The 15,485-nt window shown below is 45.7% G+C and overlaps 1 protein-coding gene across 10 annotated transcripts in view; it reads right to left on the bottom strand.

Annotated features, from left to right (window-relative positions):
- DOCK3 (dedicator of cytokinesis 3) overlaps positions 1-13,815 on the bottom strand; it is a 184,947-nt gene extending 171,132 nt beyond the window's left edge. For 8 of the 10 annotated variants that reach the window (XM_027886464.1, XM_027886466.1, XM_027886470.1 and 5 more), the window contains exon 1: positions 13,701-13,815. In XM_027886464.1, coding sequence (XP_027742265.1) covers positions 13,701-13,737 — 37 coding nt within the window. In that variant the 5' untranslated portion in view covers positions 13,738-13,815. The remainder of the gene's footprint in view (positions 1-13,700) is intronic. The other 2 variants (XM_027886469.1, XM_027886472.1) reach the window with 1 other exon arrangement.
- Between the last annotated feature and the right edge of the window lie 1,670 nt (positions 13,816-15,485).

Raw genomic sequence — 15,485 nt, 5'->3', positions numbered from 1 at the left:
ATCACCCCTTCCAGACCAAAAAGCAGAGCAGTGTCAAATGAAACAGCAGAGAGAGTTCAGAACTTGAACAAAGTACTGTTCCACACAGTGCATAAACCATGAGGCTGCTCCCAACATGCTGTGGGTGAAATAAAATTGAATATATCACTCAAGTTCAAAAGCCAACAGGACTAATTAATGGATGTGTCCCACCTTCAGCTCTGCAAGGCCCTGTCCCAAAAGGCACTCGAGCCTTGGGTTGGACTGTCAGCACCTGGCCAGGGTCAGGACACGGGGTGAGCCACAGACTCAGTGGCTGCACTGGTTTGAACTCTCTACACAGAACCCTGAACTTCTTTGTTCCGTCCTATCTATTGATTTGTGACCTCATCTGAACACTATTACAGAAACCAGGAGAGCCCAATTCACAGTGAAAGAAATGCTAAATTAGATTTCAAGTGTATCATTATTACCTTCTGCTGCCCCCCTAAACAACAGAGCTGGTTTCATTTCTGCTGTGGTATAATTCAAAGTGGATCTTACTCTCACAGTGCCTTCTAATTCAACTTCCTCTGTCCCAGCTGCCCCACCCAGTCCCACCTGGGTCCCAACTGCTTCCACACATCACTCTTCTGCTCAGATGGATGGTGGTTACGTGATAACCACAGTAACAGAAACGTGTCCCAGCTTTAAGTGAAGTGGGAAAACCCAAGATGACAACAGGGAAATGCCAGAGTGCTGTCCAGTACAATCCAACCACGTGCAGCATCCAGCTGCTAATTCCCCTGAAACATCCCTTTCCCTTAGCATATAAATAAAAAGGCTTTGCAGCACAGTGAGTTGACAAGAGTATATGCTTCCCATATTCCTTCTCATTTTTTAACCTATTTCTACACATTTTGGTAAAGCCTACAAAAATATTGTAGTATTTCATAATGTCCTACTTACAGTACATAATATCAGTTCAGCCCATAAAGAGTAATTTGTTTATTTTCATAAAGGAACAGAGCCCTTTTCCTGCCCTTTCCCTCCTCACCTTCCAAAGTACCAATCAGAAGTATTTATTTAAATAAGGGCTGAGAAATAAAATCAGTTCCCAAGCTTTCCATGTTTACATTGTCCTTCCTTCCTTCTCCAAATCTAAATTATGTTTCCCTAATCATAAAATTGAGCTTTGAAAAGTTATTATTAATTCCTCATATTTTCACTTCCAGACTAGAAATTGTTGCTGCTGGAACAGATCCAATATAGCAAATCAACTTTTTTACTTTTCTTTATCACAAGATGCTGGTGAGGCCATGATTTAATGAACCCTGAATTTACTTTGGGGTGGGGAGAATACTCATGATTTTGTGAACTTTCACCATCTCTCTCCATTTATAAGAGACAATTACCTTGCTCCAGACCCTGCCCAGGCACAGCCACACTGAGCACAGGCCCAGCTGTGCTCTCTGCTACAAATGTCGACGGTCTGAAGTTTTCTGAGGGTGGAATTTGTACTTTATAAAACATAACCATATTTTAAGCTCACACCTCTATCACAGCAGCTAAGAATGGGGAGTGCATGTCTACTCTGGGTAAACACTTGTAACAAACTCTGAAATTTCACAGTCCTTTTAAAGCATTTCGTGTTCAATTACTACTAGTAGTTTAATTATTACTAGTTAACACGGAAAACAATCCCTGAGCTTAAGATTTATTTAGATTAATATTAAAGATTAATATTAGAGATTGAACAATACAGTAATATCCATTTTATCAAAGAAAATAAGGTAATTACAACAGGCTGATGAACTGCTATTATGTTGAGCATGTCTCTTTCCCTAAAATGCTTTTTCATATTAATCCACCTATTAAAAGTGTCTAGTATCAAACAGTATAAGCTGGTTTTAACAACATAAAAAGTTGATTTTAAAAAATAAAAGTTTATTTTCTTCCCTGTAACACACAGGTAATACAGGCTCTGTGTAACTCTGTGTTTTAGGTGAGACCCCAGATGGCTCTAAATCAAACATCTTTTCCCCAATGGAGGCCTAAAAAAAAGGAGGGAAAGGAAAGGTAGAATAGGGCAAGGATGAAGCTTTCCACAACCTGAGCCATCTCTGGACTGGGACTTCCTAAAGTAGAAGTTTTTATTAGTATTAATGTTACATATGTATTTAAAGCACTTTCTGTAGTTTTTCCTCCAGTGTAGTTGAACCACACCAACTTCCAACACCCAGAGCCCCACAGGTCACTCCTGCATCACACAGGAGGGGCTGTTCATGCTCCTGAGCCACCAACGCCCCGGGAACTGCGTTAAAACAGAGAAACAACAACTTCTGTTCTTCCACTCCACAGCATTTACGGGTTGGGAATTTTCTTAACTACTTCTGCTCAATAATGTATTTTCCAAGAAGGGGGACAGATGTGAATTGTTGGTATCTCCCCATGGCAGGGAGGGAACAGTTCCCAAGCCCATCACTGTGCCTGTGCAGGAAAAGCAGCACCGACACAAATCATCCCCCAGAAGGGAAGGCAGAGAGTCAAGATTGAGCTTCACCTTTTTGTGAGGCAACTGTGTTGCACAATCACGCCCACGGGCAGCACTGAATTAATACTTTCCAAACCTCCCCATACCTTCCAGTCTGAGCCTCTCTCAGAACCACAAACCTTCCTCCAGGAAAAAAAGGAACAGCTCTTGGAAACAGAAAATTGCGGGTTTAATAATTTAAAAGGAAAAAAATATAGTTTACGATGAAAAAAGCCCTTCACATTTTTAAAACAAAATTAAAGGCCAATATGATTAAATTTTTTTTGTGGAACTGCTTGATTAAACCTGGCAGCTTCGCAGATTGCACAGTTGGACCCTGATGATATTTGACAGGGGAGCAGAACCACGAGGAAATTAAAACAAAAACACTTCCATTTTATTCTACAAATACCTAAAGGAATGCTGTCACCTTCACAGTATACCTTCTAAGTATTTAAATGATTAATTGTGGGTGAGGGTTTCAATTATTTGCCAGAAACAAACCTGAGACTTGCAGATTTACTTGCGAGTCCAGGCCTCACTCAGTAGGTGTGTTTACAAAGAACACCGGGAACAAACCCTGGGCCTAGGACTTCCAAAACATTCCACTGTTCAAGCCAGATGGACAATATGAATAATTTAGGTATGAAGGAGAGGACATATCCAGTTGCACCCTAAAAAAAACCCCCAGCTACCCAAACAAAACCCCAGGTTTTTGAAGCAAGGGGCATTTCTTGTAGCGGTACACACAAGAGAACAGGGCTCTAATCCGATTGGAATTGCCAGGCACTAATGTAATACACACACACACACACATACACACACAAAAGATTATCAAAAGCTGATTAAAAGCCATCCAAACATTACAATCGAAGAGGAGGGATTAAACAAAAGACACGATTTAGAAGAGGGCTCAAAATTTTTTTGACCTTATTAATGGTCTTTATGAACTTTCACGCAGAACCTCCAGGAAATAAAATACTCTTGAGGATTGAAAGCAACGTGTTACACTTTTGGTTCTGTCTGCTGCCAAAATTACAGTGCAATTAAAGTGAAGGTATTTCAGGCTGGTCAGGGAGCAGTGGCAGTTGCTAGGCAGCATCTGCTCCTGTCAGAGATGCTTCTCTCTTTGTGCAGTACAGAACCTCAGCCAGGAACACTGCCACCAATGGATTATTCCAAGGCAGCTTACTGCCATCACATGGCATCTGCAAAGTGCTCACACGCTGCCTAGCAACACCGCCTCTTTCTCCTGAGTCATACCAGCACCAGGAAAATATTCCTGTAAAAAAAGAAACAGATGCCTGAGAAGAAAGGTGATCATTCAGCAGCAGAGCAAAAGGCTGCGAGCATCCTTCCCCTGCCCTCCAAGATAAAAATAGAGATTGGGCTCAAAAATCACGAGCTGTTTAAAGTAGTTTTGCACATCCTGGTGGCAGGAGGCAGAAGTGAAGACAGACCTAAAGCCCACAGTGCTGTCCACTCCCTTTGCTGTGTTAAGGAACTGGTATTGAGGCTCCAGCTTCGCAGGGATCTATCCTAGTTACTTCACCCCCTTCCTGTAAATCTATTCCATCAGTTCATTCAACTTCCACTCTGGCAGCAGAGAAGTCCCTCACCCATCCATCATTCCCTCTGTGCAGGAAGTGAATGCAGCAGGGTTTTTTCTCCCTTTTAAACAGAGACAAAGGCTGTTTCAGTTCCCCTCTTTCCAATACCTAACTGGCAGAGAGGAGAGGAACACTGACCACCGTGCCCAGAGGAGCCTGGAGCTGTTCTGCACTGCTCTACTCCACAGCCTGCCAACATCAGCCACAATTGCCACACTTTACTGCTGAACATGAGGAAACAAAGTAAGAAATCAGTCAGGGTTTGAATATGCTGGAGGATGGAGACTACACCACCTCTCCAGGCAATCTGCTCCAGGGCTTTACCATGTGCACTGTGCAAATCACTGTCCCTGACTGTAATTTGCCACCACTGCTCCTCCTTTCACTCTGCAGCTCTGAGAAGTGCCTGGCTCTGTCTTCTCCATAACTCCCTAGAAAGCAGCTGTCCACAAACCAGACCTTCCTGTGCTCCTCTTCACAACCTGTACCTCCTTGACCTCACCACCCTCCTCTCTCACCCCATACTGGGAGATGTGGCCCCAAGAGTGACTCCCCAAAGGAGGAAATGACACTTTCCCCACCCACCCGGTGTGCAGCTGCTTCCAGGAGAGGACCCTCACACACAGAGCCACAGCAATCACCCCACAGCACTTTCCAGCCTTTCCATTTTACACTGACTGCATCACAGGACTTTCAGTCCTCCTGTCTAACTATTGAGTAAGTTCTCAGCATGTTCAAGTTACCTTGGCATTTGCAGTCAGTTGCTCTTTTCCGATGAGGAGCAGGAAGGGGAGAACAGGGCAGATCTATAGAAGTGTATTTATCAGCACACCAGCTCCTGCACCTTAGCTGAAAGCTCTGTATTTTCACCTACCCTGTCTGCCACACAAGAACTTTCTGCAGACATCTGAAGATGGCTAAGAAACCTTTCAACCCGCTCAAAAGAACTTTGAATTTTTTGGTAAGCTATTTGCTACTAATACAAAAAAAAAAATAAAACCTAAGTATTTGCCTGGCAAAACTGAAGATGCCTTTTTTTTTTGCATGACACCTAAAGAGTTTTTACCTCTTCTAATCTTGGCTTAAGCCAACATTATTTAATGCTATCAACATCATGTGAAACATCGGGGAAATCCTCTTTTTCTCTTTATGCATTCTCCACACAGGATTATTTCAATTATACTGAAATAATTAACTTTTTTTTTTTTCACCATTAGAAGAACAATACTGTCTTGTGTCAGCTACCTGAAAAGCAATCACTCTAGAACTGAAAAAAAAAAAACCAGCCAACCAAACAAGATCAGCAGTTGCAGTTTGGGGCCTTGCTGTGATGAAGAAAGAGAGAGAAGCCTATTTTCTACATCCACTGCCCCAGAGTCAAAAGAGAAGCTGTTTCTGCAAGACCAGTGCTTCAAACACAATCTCCCTTGGCACAAAACCCTTGGGGGCACAGAGATCACCAAACATTCATCAGTAAAAGAAAAAAAAAAAAAAAAAGAAGGAAAAAAAAAGAAAAAAAGAAAAGAGAGGGGGAAAAAAAGAAAAAAAAACCCAGAGCAGAGGAATTTTGCTCATAATTCCAGTCAGATCAGAGCAGTCAGAGAGGCTGAGCCGGAGGATGGGTGGATGGATGGGTGGATGGATGGATGGCTCTTCACACCAGACCAGGGAGCACCCAGCTCCACATTCTACAGGACGGAATTTTGCCCTGACACCTCACAAAATGCTGATCCTGCTCTAACACATGCAGTGAAGTTGCTCTGTTGCCTCTTTCGTTGCTCAAAATTTGAGTCACCGATCACTCGGCTCACGAGCATTTACAGAGAGAAACAAAGCACAAAGACACATCAAAGTTCAAACCACAGTTTTCAATAACCTTCTTTTACAGCAATTAGTGTATTTGTGGGTTATTTGTCCCACCCAGGCTGGCACTTTCTCCCTCCAGCCCGCACCCTCTGTCCATGGACACACACAAATGCCAATATGTGCCTGTGTGAAGGGGGCAACCTTACACAGACATTTTCCTCTACAAAGGAAGAGCCGGGTGAAATAGAAACATCTCCTCCTACCCCTCCGGATCCAGACTCAGCTATGGAAAACACATTATCACTGCTTACAGGGACTATCCCACACTGTGACACTCTCCTGTAAAAGGCTTCCTGCTCCCTTTACTGCTTGTCTGGGCAGATCACCCACCCCAGCAAAGCCAAGGACTGTGTGCACCCCAACAGGCCTGTAAAAACTTATATATTGCTTGCAACTGGCTTCTGTTTAATAGTTCTGCTGGGTTTCTCTGACATGGACACGAGGAGTCCTTTATCAAATTCAGGAGACTGAAAGGGCAGGTACACAAACATCTTGTTCATGAGCACACCGAGAGGGTCCCTGCTGCTCAACTACTCAGACAACAGGTTTCTGGAACATTAAGGCACCTGCCAAAGCACACTGCGCTCCACTCCAGCACATGGGGACATAGAGACATTCAACACAAAGAAAATAAAATAATTCACTACTCCATCAACTGCCAACACTAAAAGCATTTAGTGCCTAAGCTCCCTTACACGCAACAAAACTAAAGGTTTGTGTGGATGGTTCACAGAGCATCCTTACCTCTGAAAGCACAATGACCTGCTTTTAATCACCACAGTTAGCTTGTCATGAGCTTTGCTCAAGGCCTAATGTCCAGAAAGACTCAGGAAAAGAAAACGTAGTTAAATGCTAAAGAGGGACAGGGAGGAAGCCTTATCCTTGGAATAAGCAATCAGCTCTCCACTGTGCTGCAAAGCACTCAAACCCTCAGTCTCCCAACTCCCAAATACCTTCTGTAAGTTTTGACTGAAGGCTCCTTGTTTAAACAAATATTTCTAAGAGGAAGGAACTAAAGGTGAAAAAACTTAAGAGATGCTTTCAGGATCTCAGAAGAGAACAAAGTTCATTTCGACATGCAAGAACCTGAATGGAGATTTGATTAAACACCAGTCACTTGAGTGAGATATTTCATGTCCTTGCCCTGAGGTTCAGCGAGCACACAGATTTTGAACAAAAAGAGTGAAACGCAGTGATATTAAGGTTGATTCGTAACTTAAAAACAATCAGTGGAGAGACTGCTGCCAATCACAACTGGGTTTGAACTGCATGCTGCCTTTGGCCTCTTCCTCAGTGCACATCACAGCTGAGGAACAGACACAATAAATTTAATTACCCTACCAATTAACAAAAATTTCTCTGAATCAGGAGAAAAAGTTGCATCCGGCTCTTCAGCAGCTAAAAAATCTTCCACAGGTTCCCCATTCTTTGGTCAGTGTTTTCACATCCACCTGTGAGAAGTGCTCCCATTTCTCAAGAAAACATCCATGAAATGCACTGGCCACCAGTAACACCAGTTTGGGGCCATTTACAGCTCCTCTGTATGTGAACCACGTTCCAAATAACTGTTAAACACATTAATCAGAAAAATCTCTCTATCTATATGTCACTGTGCACATGACAACAAAGGAAATTCCCAGCTATCCCTCTTTTGTGGGCTTTTAAATGCCACCAAACACGTGGTAGAGAACTTTACAGGTTACAAGTGTAGATATTATAGTTTACACATTCTGGTAATGGTTCTTACACGTTTCCCTGATGTTTATGTTGGACTCTGATTTGTTGAGGGCAGAACTGCTGCAAAGAAAGGCTTTGCAAGGCAGTGAGACTCAGGTCCAGCTGAGCTGTGCCACAGACCGTGCACTGGGAAAGCTGCGCTCAGGATTCATAAAAATGTCACCTTTCCTCTCTTCCCACGTACAACTGAAAACCACAACCTGCACTATCACCACACAGTCACACACCAACTTCCTATGCCTTCAGTAGTTCAAAAGAGAAATTACTTTAAAACATTCCCCACTAACTTCACCCTGAAGAATGTCCCTTCCTGTCCTACGGGCTTGGCAGCAACTTTAAACCCAAAGTACACAAATAAGAAACACCAAAGAATCACCTAAATTTTCCAAGGACAAGGACCATTCCAGGCATGTTTATATATACTCTGTTGTGAATTGTAATTTTTCCCTGCTGCATTATAGAAAGAGCAAAACAACTTGCCCTTGAATGAATATGAAAAGCCTGGTTTCCTACCAATGGATATTCCCATTCCCTCTGTTTCCCAGACGGTCCCAGGACAAACCAAATGCAGCACCACTGGATTTTTAACCTTTCCCTGGCCCCTGAGCATTCCTGTGTATGAAACACCCCCAGGTTCACTGCCATGTTCACATGAACAGCTGCCCTTTCACATTATCCAGCAAGCAAACAAAGTTATATTAGAAGTTCTGATAGACCCTTATTATCCATTCCTTTTAGCAGGTCAGTAGCTGCTTATCTGCACTGCTAACCCCACGAATTCATAAGTTCTTTCTTCCCTACCCAGCCACCAATTTTCATTAAATCTGCAAGAAAAGTATGTCCAAGACTGCCAACTCCCATCATAAAATGCCTCTCATTACTGGGTGAGAGGTATTGATAGGTGAGGACAGAAAGCCTGAGCACTAAAAGATCTCCACCCTTAGAAAACCATTCTAGGCACAAAATCCCTCCTGCCCTGTGGATAAGGTCAGGGAGGAGCTGCCTTTGCCCCCACCCTACCGGCACGTGGCTGAATCCTGCAGGTCTGAACTGAATACCCAATATGGCCCAATGGCAAAGAAATGGAGAAAACTGCTCTAAAAACCACCAGAGCACCAAAAGTTAACCCCTATGCTGCACTACTATCACTCCTTACTCCAGGATACCCCACAATAAACTGCTAAACATACACGTTTGATTCCTGGCCTTTGCAACAATTTGCTCCTCAACCTCATTCCTCCTCTATTTAAAAAGTTTTGGCTAATTTCTACTGTAATGTATTTGTGGACAATTAGTATTTAGATGATCTCAAAGCAGTAATACCTTACAGATTATTCTCATCCAGCTCCGCAAGACAGCTTTCACAAACACTGGTCTAACCACAGAGTCTTTGGCCTACTCTTTTCTAGGAAAAACGAGCCAAAATATATTAATCTCTTCTGACAAAACAGTGTATGTAGTCTCCAAGTTCTATCAGCAACAGCAGAATTAGAGATTTACACAGGACTGGAACTGAAGTTGCCCACTGCACGAAATGACACCTCACTGAACTCTCCTATCCGCACTGAGAGTCTCCCATCGGGCTCACCTGGGGAGCTGCTCTTTCCCAGAGACACTTCAAGGTGTGATTCATTTCCCACCAGTTAAATAACACATATACATTTCCTTTATGATCCCTGACTGACAAATTCCTTTGCTCATTCTTAAGGCCTGTGGGTAATAAAAAGGCCCTCAGGGGCAAACCAGCAAATGGAAATTGCTCCAGTCCCTGGGTCATTCAGCCTTCCTGCCTAACAGGCAAGTCCCCAGGTGTCAGCACCACTCCCCAAAGCAGTGCAGCACAGGAGGTTTCCAAGCACATCCCTTCCAACACAGATCCCTGAAGAACATCCTTAGTCACCTCCCTCCTGCTGCCAGACAATTACACATTCTGGCACTGGGGCCCAGGAGAGCAGATGAAATATAATCCATGTCCCCAGCACAGAACCCAGTCCCTGGGATTGGTATCGCCGCCCAGATCAACAATGGACTCCTTCCTCATGTGGGGAAGGGACTTTTTTCTCTCTCTCTCTCTAAAACTTTTCATTCCAAACCTGTAACAAAGCACCCCAGTGACACAGGGGAATCACAGCATCATCACAGCCCTCCTCCTTCAGCAGCTCCTTCTGCCTGAGCAGGTAGGGACAGTCACACCCCAGGAGCCCTGCAGAGGGAACCGAGACTTCCTCTGAGTTCTGCAGCCCTGGTCCTCCCAACTCAAACATGAACTGGGAAAGGTGCAAGCCAAGCTTTGCTGACAGGGGAAAAAAATAAATATCAAAAATCCAGATACTGATCAAAAAGCAGAAGCTGCAGTACAGAGCTGTAACTAGGACATTATGATGTTCCATCCTTTCTTAGTGGGGAACAAGGGAAATCTGAGTTACGTGTATTTGTGTTTATGGATTTATTTTTCATCGTTACCAGTTAAGCAGTGAAAACAAAGATAAAAAATGCATTTTTAAATGAAACTATTAACAGATTTTAACACTAATTTTTGGAATAAACTAAAAGCAGGTGCTGTTTACCCAGGCAGGTTTTTCTTCTCCTCTGTGATTTAATACATACATATTTAATATGGTCAGCCATACAAAGTACAGCATCAACTACAAAAAAACCCAAACAACAACAAAAACTTTCTTGAGAACCACCAAAAAGTTCTCCTTGCACAAAAATGTAACAGCAAAAACTGACAGCCTGATGAAATAATCAGCTCTCAAATGTTATTTATTAAAGAGTTCTCTCTGCTTGTTTCTTTTTAATGCATTATTATTTAATGTTTGCTTTACATGACTAAAGCAACTAATCAGATCACTTCAATAAATATTTTCTTAGAGGCTGCTTTAAAAATATTAAAACAACAGAGCGCTAGAGAGAGAGTTCTCTTCAATAATCAGCTCAGAAATCCTCCTGTGTCCATAACTGGTCACCTTCAGCACCTGTGGAAGAACTGTCTGCTTTTCATCAGCAAGTCTCAAGTTTGAAAAGCAGAGTTAGGATTAAAATGTAAGTATTTCTAAATAGAGGGGCATTACTCACAACAGCTCCCAGGTAGTTGCTATAGTAGCTGAGAAATAAAATCAAGGAAGAACTTCAGTGTTGTCAGGGGAGTGTTTAATTTATTTAGAAATATCCTGAGCATCTTTGTGGTAGATATATACAGTGGCTTGTATGAGAACTGGGCAATTCACTGGCATTCTACAGCTGTAAGCATGGAAAACTTCTTTTAATTGCAGGCAGGCAGGCACAGAGAACCTCAGGAGCGCCCCAAAGCCACTGATGTTGCCCTCAGCAGCCAGGAGCCTGTGGCTGCAGGGGAGTATCTGTTAAGGGGCTCCAGCAAGCACATGAGAAATGCCTTTGTGTGACCCTCCTTGGAGGCCAGGGCAGAACACAAAGCCCTTCCGTACCCACGTGCTGAGAGGGGAAATGTGGGGTCTTTCTGAAGGAGCAGTGCCTATGAATTAGCACCTCTGAGGCAGCTACCTGAGTAAGACAACAACTCAGATCCCAACTGCCTCTCAACAAAGAGAACAGCATCAGAATTAACCGCTTTATAGGGCACTTCCCCTTTCCTCGATGCACAAGAACAGGTATGTCCAGGGCCTGGATGCCCAGACGTTCCTTTCCATTCCACCAGAAAGTTCCTTGCGGTATTCCAGCTGCAGAAAGAACTGAATTTTTCCCCTACCCACCTTACCTCAACAGGGACAGAAAGTTTACTGCCTTAATCCAAAGGCAAATCAAGAACTCTTCGTGGAAAAAACACACAGCATTTTTTTAGACAGAGTGTGCTCTTAGCAAAACCAAACTACTAAAGCCCAAGGCATAAGCTCATAACAGTGACTCATGCCAAGAAAACTATTTTAGCACATATTATTTAATTTATGAAATCGGGATAAATCACATTGGGAAAAGAAATATCGGGGGTTTTCCTTTTTTTTTTTCTTTTCCCCCCAGTGCCCCTCCCAACAGTAAACCCTCACCTTTTGCAGACTATTTTCTCCAAAACTGCACAAAAATGACCACTCCAGCCAGCAATGACTTTTAAAAACCCGGTACTGCTCTCCCCACCTGTAGTAACCAAACTCCAGACAAAAGCTGCATTTTTCACCTGTTTCCCTCTCTCCGGAGAATCATCAACAAATTTCAATTACAGGAGAAGTAATTAAAGCTACGCAAGAATAAGAAGAACTTGCCTGGAGATCACCAAAACTCTTATGACTCAGCCATTACCTCAGCCCTACCTACAGGTGTGTTGTCTGCAAAACAAAAATCTCCATCCTTAGGGGAGCATTGCTCAGACTACAGAACACTCATTGAAACGACGCTTGTTTTCATTCACTGCTCTCCCTTCCTATGCCTCTTCCTGCCTTGTTTACAACCTGAATGGAGATTTCCCAGCTTTTCCTCCCAAACGTCTGCATTAAAAAAAAAATTAGTTCACCTACTTTTGGATCCAGGTAACATCAGCATTTTTTTTTTTTTTATGTACACAGGCCAAACACAAACAAACACAACACTGAATATCAAACCCTGCAGCACAGCAAAGATAACTGACAGTGTAACCAGAACAGACTTGTAAAATGGGTAATTATTTTCTGAAGCCTCCATCTCGATTCTAGCAGCAGGTTTTGTGCTGGGACAACAGAGGTGGCCTTGGGCCAGCAGCTGAGCTATGACAGTCTGGATACTTCATATTCCTGGGAACATCCAGCTGAGGTGTAACAGGGCTTGTTAACTTTGTATACTCCCACTGACTGACAGAGCAACAGAATTTTAAGTAACGACTTCGCTGTGTTGTTTTATGCCACTTGTATATATTTCCCTGCACTGACAGGTTCCCATCTAACACTGCATTTGGTTTTTGTTTTTTTTAAACACATGCAAATCTCTCACTTCTTCTATTCGTTATGGAGATATGTGGGATGTACTAAAGAAAATATTTGTTGCTCAAGATGAAAAATTAGCAACTCTTTTTTAAATTATTGAATCAACCAAAAGAATTTTAACAAAAAGGCATTACAGCTATTAATTGCTCAAAATTCTGTGGCCGAAATCTCACTTTAACAGCTCAGGTTAACAGATCTTTGTATGAAATTTGTTTGTATTTTTTTAAGTATCTGTATAAATCGATCATCACTACACACTGTGGAACTTAAAAATCCATATGCACAATTGATAACTATAAATTTAATGAGGCATTCAGGTAACTAGTCAGGGCAGCAGTACCGGCTTTTATTATTATACAACACAACAGTTTAAAAATATTAAATCAAAACAAGTGAAGCAAACGAAAGTCCGTGCCTTCCATTTCATCAGACGTAACATTTCTGCTCCTATCAGGGATTTGCACACTAAAATAACAAAACCAAAGCCGCCAGCGGGGATGCCTCAGATTAGAGCAAACGCGACGCCGGACGACTGTAAAATCTGATTTACCAGGACGACGAAAAACAACCCCGGAGGCACCCCCGGGGCTGCAGGGCCGGGGTCCCTCCCGGCTCCCCGCGGCCGCCCCCTCCTCGCCGGGCAGGTGCAGCACCGACGCCCCCTAAAGACACCGCGGCCCCTTCCCAACTCCCTCCACACACCGCCACGCACCGCAGATGGAAACGCAGGGAAAAGGGAACCGCGCGCTTAAGTAGATTAAGGGCTCAGCGACTCGTTTTCTGATTATCTGCGCGACCGCGACCCCAGCGCGGGGCCCCCAAACTCCGCTTGTGCCGCGGCAGCGCAGGGAGAACCGGAGCACACGCAGCGCATCCCGCGGTGCGGGCAGGGCAGGGCAGGGCAGGGCAGGGCAGGGGCCGCTCCCCGCGGGCAGCCCCCGCAGCCCCATCGCCCCCGCCGAACCCACCCGCCGGTCCCACCCGCGGGAGGGAAGAGCCGCCCCCCACCCCCGAGCCCGCGGGGTCCGGCAGGGAGAGGGGGGGGAGCGCTGCGGCAGCACCTACCCACGCCGTATTTCTCCTCCTCGGTGGGACTCCACATGCTGCCGAGCGCGCCGGCCGCGGCCGCCGATCCCCGGGCACAGCGCGGCGGGCGGGCGGGCGCCGCTCATCGAGCGGGGGCGGCTTCTCCTCCCCCGCCGCGATCCGCGGGGGCGCCGCGCCGGCCGCTCCGGCCGGGGCCGCTCTCGGGGGCCGCTCCGCCGCTGCCTGGGGGCGGGTGGGGGGGGAGATCGCCCCCCGCCCGCCCGCCCGGGCAGCAGCAGCAGCAGCAGCAGCCGCCGCGCCGCTCCCCTCAGCGCCCGCGGGCGCGCGACGCCGGCCCGGCGCCTCTCGTAGCGCGGCCCCCGCGGGCTGCGGCGCTGCGGTGGCGGCGGCCCCGCGGAGCTCGGGCGGCCCCGGCCCCTGCTCGCCCCGCGCCGCCTCCTCCGCTCCTCTCCGCTCCCGCCGCCGCCGCCGGAGGACTCGCGGCTGCCGCGCCCCCCCCGCTCCCGGCGGACCCGCCGCGCACGCGCGGATCGCGCCGCCCCCCCCTCGCGCTCCCCCCCCCCCCGCCTCCCTCAGCCCCGCGCGGCCGCACGAGGCGCGCGCGGGCGCGAGGCGCGGGGGCGGCGGCGCGTGGCCCGTGAGGGGAGGGGGGGTGTGGTGTGTGATTCTGATCCCGGGACAACCCCTCACATCCCATCCCATCCTATTCCATCCCATCCCCGCCGGCACGAGCGGCTCCCGGGAGGCCGCAGTGCAGCACCGAGCGCGGCCCTGGTTGTCACCACCGGGGCCAGCCCGACCCCCGCCCGGTGTGCTCAACCCCGGCCCCTCCGAGCACTGCCGGGACCGGCGAGCGCTGTCAGCGCTAAACCAAGTCATCTTCAGCACCGGCACCAGATCGGGCTGGTGCCGTCGGTTCATTTTCCTGTTGTTTTTATTAATCTCCAAAGCTTCTAATGAGCCAGCAAAATCTGCGCAGTTTCCGCAACGAGTACCTACCCGAAACGCGAAACAGCCTTTACATTTTAAGTTCATCTTCCGTTTCTTTCCATAAAACCTGAAATCGAATTCCTCACGGCAAAGGAAAAGCTGGAATAAGTATTTAAAAAGTTTTCCTGCAGTTGAAATTGTGACCCCTGCAATGTTCTGCCACAGCAGTGCCCTTGCCCCAGTCAGAGCCTCCCCAAAGCTGAGGGAAGAAAACTTTTTATGCAGCATTTTCAGAAATCTTGGTAAATAAATTCCTTGACGTGAAGTTTTAGAATTGCACCAAACTTTTAAACAATATAACTTCAGATGTACCCAACACTTTTAATAGAATATCTGTTCTCTGATTATATAATAAAACAGAACGAAAGTCATCAATTTGCACTACAGAACTTGGGTTGCTGTGGAAACCTTCATTATTTATTTTTTTAACACGTGCAACTACTGTTTCCCCACCGAGTAAGGCCAGCTTTCTGTTTGGGTTTTTGTTTGGGTTTGGGATGCTGGGTTTCGCTTTCCTGTGTGGAGTGCAAACAGCAAGTGGCCAAGAATGAAGCCGTGCTTGTACATTATTCATTTAGAAGAAACAACTTATTCAATCCTACCTTAATTCATATTCACATTTTGGCATTTATATTTACAATAGCTTCATTCCTCCCCTTCCTGAGGCACTCCCACAGCATGCAGAAATAGCTTTTTGAAGGGACAAAGCACGACAAAGTCATTGAGTTGCATCTGTTGGAGATAGGCTGCTGCTGGGTTTGAGAAACTGGGTTTGTTTTTTTATCTCTGTATATGTCAATAATAAATACCTTT

Source organism: Empidonax traillii, unplaced genomic scaffold (assembly GCF_003031625.1).
Source record: "Empidonax traillii isolate 1590-97213 ecotype Southwest subspecies unplaced genomic scaffold, ASM303162v1 scaffold187:size1931383, whole genome shotgun sequence".
In the NCBI taxonomy this organism is placed as follows: domain Eukaryota; kingdom Metazoa; phylum Chordata; class Aves; order Passeriformes; family Tyrannidae; genus Empidonax; species Empidonax traillii.
The sequence above is the reverse complement of the archived record's forward strand: the minus strand, read 5'-3'. Positions and strand labels throughout refer to the sequence as shown.